Source organism: Buceros rhinoceros, unplaced genomic scaffold (assembly GCF_000710305.1).
Source record: "Buceros rhinoceros silvestris isolate BGI_N320 unplaced genomic scaffold, ASM71030v1 scaffold12787, whole genome shotgun sequence".
Classification (NCBI taxonomy): Eukaryota; Metazoa; Chordata; class Aves; order Bucerotiformes; family Bucerotidae; genus Buceros; species Buceros rhinoceros.
Window position 1 is genome coordinate 71,287 of NW_010420497.1, and position 9,592 is coordinate 80,878.

The following is a 9,592-nucleotide window of genomic DNA, read 5'->3' on the forward strand; positions in this document are numbered from 1 at the left end:
AAAAGCCACATCCTGCAACACGCAAGTTTTGGAGTTTCAAACAGCTAAAATCTTAACTCTGTGTCTGATGTGAGCAGCTATTTCATCTCTGTTAGATTGGGCTCCTGCAAGCTGATCTTCCAGAGCTTACAGTGTTGTAAAGCCCTGACCAATTATCCTGCCGGAGATTCTTTCATGATATTACTCTGTGGATTGCTCCTGTCTCATTCTTCTGCCTTTGCCTCAGAACAGGCATTAACGGCAACCTTCTCCTCCAACCTAGCCAGTTACTCTAGTGGAATTCATACCAATATCTTTTTGGAGATTCCTGTTCTTCTATTAAACCGAAATTAGTTAACTATTTCAAAAGATACTGCCAGGGCAGAGGGAAGAAGGAGCTGATTCATGGTCAGAGAGAGACTGACAACATAATGGTTTTTTCCCAAAAAAACCTCCAAGCCTACAATAATATAAAACATGCACTTTCCTTCTTTATTTGAATTAAAAGCACACTCAAAGTGTCATTCTAAAAAATTGTGATTTGTAAGCTATAATCTTGCTTGCACTTGGGCTTGCTTCTTCCAAGAAACAAGTTCAGGCTAGTAGTGAAAGCTAGCTGAATTCCTGAGAAAGATAACTCCTGCATTAAGAAGCTTTCTTATTCAACACATCCCAACAGCAGAAAAAAAAAAATTCCCAGGTTATTAATACCGAGAGTCAGATGTTAATCACAGATGAACAACACTTTGTTGTTATCACAGAAATATCTTAATGGCAACACACTGGAATATAGAAGTGGGTTTGGAATTTCACCCTGAAATACCTGACCGCACCATGCCCTGTGGAGCCAGATGATCCCCAGCGAAGTGACAAACTTTTCGATGTTTCAATTCAAATTGATCCTGACATCTCTTCTCAAATCCTGGAAAAATGTTAAATGTGAGGCTGTGCCAAAATTCTTCTGAGGACAGCCCAGCCTATCTTCTTCGAATCACGTCTACCTAGCCACTCAGAAATGTCTCAGAACACAGACAAGGTTTCCAACTTCTCCTGTGAGGTTCACACTCCACCAAAGCCAAGAAAGCAGCCCAAGTTTTAGCATTCTTGCAGCCAGACTGGAAACACACTTCAAGACCCATGAACTCGCCCAGCGTTTATACAACTCAAGGGACCAGAGTACAGAGACACTGAAGCAGAATGAAAACAGGCCAGATGATGAACCTGAAGTATCATGGCTGCATCAGTTTACAAATTCAAGAGGACAAACAAAAGCAGACGCAGCATCACTAATATGACTGGGCAGTTTTCAGGATTCGAGTTACTTTCTCTAGCGCTACGGCATACTCTGTCGATACACCACATTTCACCACAAGTAACTGGGATCTGGGTCCTCAGGGATGCACTGCACAGTATCACCACACTCCTAAAGCACTGTGCAAACTTACACAAGGCCAAAAGCAGCTCAATAACATCAGCTGGTAATTTACTTCCAGAGCATGGTCACTACCATTACCAGCTGCCAGGAGAACAGGACATCTACCTCCCACCCTGGTCCTCAGATTTCCCCCACGCTTTCTCTCACGAGTGAGCTGAAAGTCAAAGTAGCTTGCTCTCCTACAGAGGAGGGAACAAAAAGAGACATCACCAAAAATAGCCAATTAAAAATAAAAGGTCAGAAAGATAAGAGCAAACCTGATAATTGCAAGCAACAGCCCAAAACTTTCCCTAAATATCTTGCAAAGCTCAGATCGTAACCATAGCAATATCTCAACATTCGATGGAAGAGGCTGTTGTCAGCTAGCTTCTCTCGAACGTGATCCAAACGACTTTATTCTCACCTCCACGGAAAAGCCAGCAGGATGTAAAATTAACTGCTGCATCCAACCACTTTGGCACTTATAAAGGAAACCTCGTCGGTCAAACTGGGACAATCTTAAACTTGTCCCACAAAATCACATTTGCAGGAGGCTGGTAGGGAGGCCCCAGCAGGACTTATCTTTTATCAAAGTTTCTTGTAATTAGTAGTACACTCTGTCTTATTAAACCAATTAAAAACTGATGAATCTGGAGCTGCACAATTAATTCTGGATCTGCAAGACACAACCGGTTGCTATTTAAAATGGTCACTAGGAGGTTAAAAATACTGTTCCTTCTCTTCAGTTTCTTACACCATCTTAGAATATTAAGAGCAAAGCTCTAGAACATCTGTTTTTCCTTTCCACTCCCTATGATCTCATGTTTTCCAAGCACATTTGGCAGCTTGCTGTAAAGATACAGGCAGACTAAACATACAGGGCGATGGAGAGTCAAGATGAAAAATTCCAAAGCCCTGGATGCAGTAAGTGTGTTTCCTACCTCCGGATTTCAGTCACACAAGTGGTATAGTAAGAGTTTTCCCCCCGCTTGGAACCCATGTATTGTTCAACCTTCTTCTTCCTTGAAGAGGTAAGATGATATACTATGTATCTGCCCTTGAGAGTTCTGTGTCTTTGTAAGTAAGTCTTCATGTATTACAAGATACTCAGAGTCCTTTTACAGCAAGATTCGTCATAGGAAAAAATAATTATGTTTAACAGGGTCAGATTTTGTATGTACTTTTCTTTATCTCACTCCAGCAGATGAGATTAACCTTTGATATTCCTCCTACCTACAAGGTAAAAAAAAAAAAAAACAAACAACCAAGCTACCCACTGCCTTGTTACTGCTTGTTTGTGTCTCTGTCTTTATTTAGCCCATATCCAGGGCTATACTACAGCAGTTACTCTATCACCCAATGACCCCTCCCCAGCCAAGAAGGGGGATCAGGAAAAGGAGAGAGCCACTGCCTTGTTACTGCTTGTTTGTGTCTCTGTCTTTATTTAGCCCATATCCAGGGCTATACTACAGCAGTTACTCTATCACCCAATGACCCCTCCCCAGCCAAGAAGGGGGATCAGGAAAAGGAGAGAAGACCCAAAGCTTGAAATAAAAATGGATTTAGTGAAACAGCCAAGCTAATACCAGATGCCCATATAAAAAGTTATACTCAACCCAGCAAACATACAGTGGTCAGAACAAACAGGAAAGCTGTCCGCAGGAGCGGCCCAACCAAGAGCAGAAACCCCCTCCTGCTCAGCAAACTTCACATTTATGGTGTGAGATGCACCTGCAGCTAACTCAGATCAGCTGCCCTGGCTGACTCCAACCTCCTAACGGCCTGCAGACCATGGCAGGCCCAGCAAAACCAGGACAGCCTCCTAGCCTGGGACTCAAACTGGACAAAACCAGTGCCAGGGGACAGGGTTTTCCATGAATTTACACAGGACGTAAACACCACAGAAATTTGGGCTGTTATAAAACCTAAGAGCTCCCATTTGACCAATTTCTCCCATCTATCTTAACATATTTCAATGCAAACTTTGCATTTTTTCCTCTTTACCTATTTTATTATTTTTACTGGGTCACATTCAAAACAGATTAGTCAGCATTAACATACCTTTAAGCTTAGGACATGCATTTTACAGATGTGCAAGAAGGTAGCTGACTCATGCTCACCAATGAAGGAGCAGCACACCTAGAAATCCTTGCTCTTGATCTTAATTTCTCCATTTTGTGAAAAGACAGTTTGGAAATGCAAAGAGAGGCCCTGGGAATCCTAATACGACAGAGTCTTTGGCTTATTATTTCACATTTAAAAGCAATTTATATCATAGTAATTATTGAAGTGCACAAAGGAGGAGAAGCATGTATTTAAAAATCCAAACTACTGACAAAATAACAGTCCCAGTGGTTATGCCCTGATTAAAACTTAATGACTAATCAATAAAACTATAATTATGACTTCCAACCCGATGCAATTTGGAATAGTTTATATGTCTCTATCGATCGACTAAGGCTTAATACAATACAAATGTGAGAAGATCTTGCTTTGTGCTATTTTTATTACAGGTTTGTTGTAGCAAATCTCTAAATCCCCATCTCAATTATTTTACAGCTTAGCTCTCCCATCACACCAAGAGGAGACGAAAAGCTGGCAAAAAGCAGAATCTTATTAGCTGAAAAACAGCCAGTCAGAGTGCCATTTCAATGGCTATCACTATATATTTCTCTGGCCTTAGAATGGAGACAGGCCCAAGTCACTCATTTAACTGTGCTGCATTTCCATTTGTCAGCCTGAAAATTAAAGTCGTTAAGAGCCTGAGTTCTAACGATCAGGAGAATACAGACCACCTTGGGAAAAAAGGGCAACAGGTTTGTAATCATGCAAGGAGCCATCTGCAGCCAATTGTTCTTTGTCTGCTGCTGATTAAATTACTTGGTCATAGATTTCTCACAGAATCCTCACAGGCAGAGGAAGCATGCTGTAAAAAACCCACTTGTGAAAGAGGAGACCTTTTCTTACCAGTGGATTTTACCGCAGAGCACTGGCACTTCATGAGCACTTCTTTATTTTGTTTGGCTCTGAAACAGCACCAGGCAGACAAGGAATTTAAGGGCTATGCATTGTCATGATGGCAAAGAACCTCTTGCTGATTTCTAATATTTCATGGAAATAAGTTCTGCGCATTGCCTGAAGTTAGAAGTCATGACCTAACAGCACAGGCTCTAATCAAGATGAAAAAGAATCTCCCTGAGGCAGCAATATGCATATATCCCACCCAGCACTAAACCTATCACCTTCTATCTCCTTCTGCCTGTAACCACCACCACAGTGGTTAGTGGGTGCTGCATTCACCTCTCTCCATGTGCTTGGTAGGTTAAATTAAGCTCCCTGGCTAAGTCCTATTCAACGTAATCCAATCATTTCTCAGGGGAAAAAAAATGACTTGGGAATCAAAGCTGAACCCACAGAGAGCTGACCTGCTTCCCGTGGGAAGTATCCAGGCCTCACTGCTGTAACAGCAAGGCACCTGGTGCTAAGGTAAAACATAGAGATCCCTCTGCACTCCTGGTGGCTTGGGACCAGCCTAAAAATAAGCCAAGCCTCCATAGGGAATATAAATACACAGCTACCTGTAACGGAGAGAAAGAAGCTGAAAATTCAGTTAATAAAGGAGAATATAGAACCACAGACACAATATATTTTTCTGCCCTACATCACAAGCTAAATTTAAGTTGTAACAGAGCCAGAAAAGCTAGTTTCATAGAGCCCATCTCCCTCCCCCAAAGCTGTGGAGACACAGCAATTCTCACCCCATTTCATCACTGCAGTGCCAGGAAACAACCAGTGTGACAAAAGCAGATGGACAGCGCTGGCAGGAACAGCAATGGTCCCCAAACGCAGTCAAGGCACTGTGCCAACTCTGCAGTTAACGAGAGAGGATCTGGGGACAGAGGGTCTTGCTGAACCTGGAATACATTTGTTTCAGCTAACCCAAATCCACTTTGCTCTTTCTGTTTGCAAATAACTTCAGAAACAGTTTTTAAGAACACAATATTCAAGCTTTGAGGAACAAAATGTGGCATAAAGTGTGCCAGTATTTACCTACAGACAAGTTTCTGTCATGTCATCATTTGACCACATCGAGGAGCGTCCCCTTTCAACACTTGGTACAGTTGATTTGCACAGGAAATTCCTGTTACAGAGCATCACATTCCAGCTCCTGCCAGAGCTAAATTTCAACTCTGTCCAGTCACCCTGGCACTGCCTGTTGGCAAGACTTTAAGATCAGGTTTTATCATCTATAACTGGAAGATAAAGTCACTTTCAAATACCACCTCGACATTTCCTTAGTACTGAAAACTTTTCCTTCTTTCAAAGAAGAAGAAATTCCAAGGAGTGGTTCAATATAAGCTGCAAAACAGCCTGGTGTACCAGACAGGAAAGTCGGGAGGGCAAGCAGTATTCTATTACTTAAATTCTACAGGTTAATGCTATTTCATTTGTAACTTACAATATGGAACAACCAACCGACCACTCACGCACAGAATTAATTTCTGCAAAATCCATGCTGAGTTTTCATAACTGAACGGTTCCCTCTCCTCCCCCAGGCACACAATGTATGAACTTCTTTCTTACCACTTCCCCAAGGGAGGCAGCCACCATGTGCGTTGCTGGAGTCAAGTAAGACGTAGAGCCATGGTGCAGCACAGATTTCACATTCTCATAGGTGATAAAAAACGCAGCAGCTGAAATTCAAGAATACATGCAGTCATTTAACTGTTCCTCCATCACAGAACTTGCACAAAAACATTTAAAGGTGGGTTTCGTCACTCATTATTCTGCAACTGTAGTTGAAAACATCGTATTTTTGCCCCAAAACAGTAAACCAGTATCAACACAATCTGTGGGAGAATTCCTTCAGAATTTCATGCTCCTGCCTTCACTGGCAAGCCTCCCGTTAATATCAAAGGTGTCAGGACTTAAGGCCACATTTAGTTTGGAGAGAAGAGAAGATGCATTAATTAGTCATGAATGTCCAGTAGGTTTGGAAAAAGCGGTATTTTCCATATTCATAGACAGGAAGGGCAGAGAGGAAGCTGTTTGGCTGAATTGGATGGATGGCCTTTATTTTTGGGGGATAAAAAAAAAAAGCCACCAATTCCCCCAAATCATCAAGGTCCTTGATACAGGTGTGCTACTCTGCAATGTGCAAAAACTGTTTCAGTAGCAGTTATTAATAAAACTTCCTACCTACTGTCAGTTTAATATTTTGCACTTTAGCTCCATAAAAAAAATTCTTCCAGGCTTCTGAAGGACTCGTAAAGTCTGTCCAGCAAACAAGAAACATACCTGAACTAATCTGAGTGTAGCAACATGAACTGTGTTTGTTCACTGCAACAGTCAACTACAAAGGCACTTGCACCTTAAGGGTTTCTCCTTCTCCTAAAGATAATTTCAATTCTCAGTCATACGGTGGAAAGATAAAACCACCGTTCAGATTTTGAAGATGCAAATCCTGAAAAAACTGACATGTCTTGCGGGGGAAAGAGATTTTAATTGCAAAGAAGGGTATGTGAATTGCCTTCTGGTAATCAAAAGATGCTTATCACCTCAAGAGGAGATAATAGAGCAGACAAGATAAAGAACTGATTTTTTTTTTAATATCATTTTATGAAGGACATAAACATCTGAAGGTGTCAGTGGATTTGTCAGCAAAGTTGTCCTAACATTTACTACCAACAGGAAACCTTGCTGCTTTTTTATCCCTCCCTACAAAACCAAAATGGACAAAGGCCTTGAGAATTACAGATGCCTTTTCTCAGCAGGGACTACAAGCATTTACTTTTTTTAAGCTTCAGTTTCGAAAGTATTCCTGATACCTTCTCATTTTAAGTATTGTAGTTGTTCCCAGGGAGAAAAGGACTGGCATAGCATCCCCAGGGCAGCTAACTCAAACACCTCCAGTGCTCGAGCACTCTGAGTTTTGATTCATTTCCAATGCCATGAAAGAGCAGGTCATGACAAAAGCGTCCAGGGCAAGCAAGACTCAAGCCTTGTTTGGCACCTGGAAATGCTTTAGGGTGCCCCTATAAGTAAAGGACAGGCTTGTAAGACATATCCAGAAACACCGCCAAGGAGTAAGGGCTGCTTTTCAGAGTAAACGTGCAGCAGCTTCATTCCAGGCTTACTCACAGAGTTTGTTCAATTCTGTACAACTCCAGAAACTGCTCTTCACAGCTGGACATGGACTGAGAGAATCCAGTCATCTTCAGGAGAGGAAGCCACAGAGGTGAATGTCCCATACTACATAAATTCCCACTTAAAGAAGACAAGGTATAACTGAAAGAAAATTTACCATTTGGAAAGGATCCTACAGCAGTGGAAGGAACACCAGCATAGATGCCACGAAAACCACCAGCCTTCCTAAATCCTTGAGGACTCTGCAGTCTTGTTTTCACAGTATCCAGGGGAAAAAGGATCAAGTCAACACAGACACCAGCAACTCCACCAGCCTTCAAGACAAAACCATGGAGCAGAGCGCATTAATATTTCTAGGGGTGAAGCTGTGGTGCTTCTGTAACTGACAGATGCCTACACCAAAGCCCTGCTGGCAGTATCCTTTCCGAGGTCAAATTATAAACTGACAGTCTTACACAGACCTCAGTAGCTTCTACAGTTATAACAAGGAAGCTTTGACAAACTAAAGTAACAGAAATCACAACTTTTAAACCATTTTTTAAAAACAAACTCAGTGTTTTGAATAGTACTGGGAGAGTAATGCAACACTTTCCCACTACACATAAAAGCAAGACAGCGAGTGCCACTTATCCAGAAGACACAGCACAGAATGACCAACGCCTCTAGGAAGCTGGGTGATAAGATCAGGGAAAGACAGAAGCAATTCTGTTTCCCCATAAGCATCTCTAGAAAGCGCATTCACATTTTTTCTAGCAAACTTCAATTAAGGTGTCACACCCCCCATTTCTTTTGTTGAACAAAGCCTAAAGTAAAACTGCTTTAATTTCTTTTGGTGAGAAAAACCTACGGGGGCAAAAAAAAAGTCATTAAATAAAGATGTTTTCAAAGTCATAAGAAAAGAGGAATGGTTTTATCCAAAGCATTTTTCAAACCAAACCCTAAAAAACCCAGTTTCAACTAAAGCTCAGTCTTCTTCCACTGTCTGGGTTTGTAGATTACTTTTTTTTTAAAGGTTCCCCAGGACACCTGTAGGAAAGGTAGATCTGCAGAAAAGAATTACTTGTCAAAAACAGGAGTCTGAAATAAACAGAAAAACTCATTTAAAAAAGTAAAAAGCAAAAATATCAATAGTTTTCATTAATCCATTTTAAAACATTATTTAGAGGCATTGCCATTCAGAACAGAAACCAGTTTACATCTGCCTCATATGAACAGCGCATAAGAAACAGCTGCACGGATTTTTAACACTGCCTGAAAACAAAGCATGTGTCTTACTCTGATTTTTTTTTTCAGGGCCAACAGTAGGATTGAGAGAGGTGTTCACTATCTGTTACTAAAGTTTTAATCAATAAGTTAATTACTCTTTTAATCTAGTTGGCTATTTTGCATGCATTGATTTTTCTTCGCTGTTTTTCATCAAAATCCTTATCTGCTCAAAATAACATTGAAGAGATTTAATCTAGCCGTCTGTTAAAACGTGAATCAAAAGTTACTGATTGCTTCTTCTAAGTTCTGTATCTTAGATGTCATTTAAATTCATGAAGCTGCTAATAGAGCACCTGCCAGAGAGCGACGACACCCCAGCGCTTACGCCATCGGTGGAGAACAGTACTGATTTATTTGCAGGTAATAAGACAGATAAAATGCACCTTCTCCTCCACCTTTCAGTGACAGCAGCATCACCAGAAGCCGAACAGCTGAAAAACCTTTACCGGGAGTTGGACACACCCGTTAAACCACATCGGAAAGGTTAAACAAAACCAGGACCTAATTCAAACGCGCTGAACCACGGCCCTGCACGCTGGCCCTGGGCACAACATCCAGGACGGTCCAGGCAGAACAGACAGCGAGTGCACTGCTGGGTGTTTCCAAGGAGGTCCCTAGCTACGGAGACGGCGGGCTTTAACCCTTTGCATGCCACACTGCTGAGAGTACACCTTGAACAGCAGGTTTCTGAGTGGGAAATGCAGCGCGAAGAACATGCTTCCCGGGGCGCACACCAGCAGCGCCGGCGGGCTGCCCTCGAGGTCACGGCCCCGACACCGCCTGCCC

At 41.9% G+C, this 9,592-nt stretch overlaps 1 protein-coding gene across 1 annotated transcript in view; it reads right to left on the bottom strand.

Moving 5' to 3' along the window:
- Nucleotides 1-7,855, bottom strand: part of SLC25A26 (solute carrier family 25 (S-adenosylmethionine carrier), member 26) — a 76,394-nt gene extending 68,539 nt beyond the window's left edge. The window contains exons 1-2 of the mRNA XM_010139327.1: nucleotides 7,698-7,855; nucleotides 5,978-6,087 (exon numbers count right to left, since the gene is read on the bottom strand). Coding sequence (XP_010137629.1) covers nucleotides 5,978-6,004 — 27 coding nt within the window. The 5' untranslated portion in view covers nucleotides 6,005-6,087; nucleotides 7,698-7,855. The remainder of the gene's footprint in view (nucleotides 1-5,977; nucleotides 6,088-7,697) is intronic.
- Nucleotides 7,856-9,592: the final 1,737 nt, after the last annotated feature.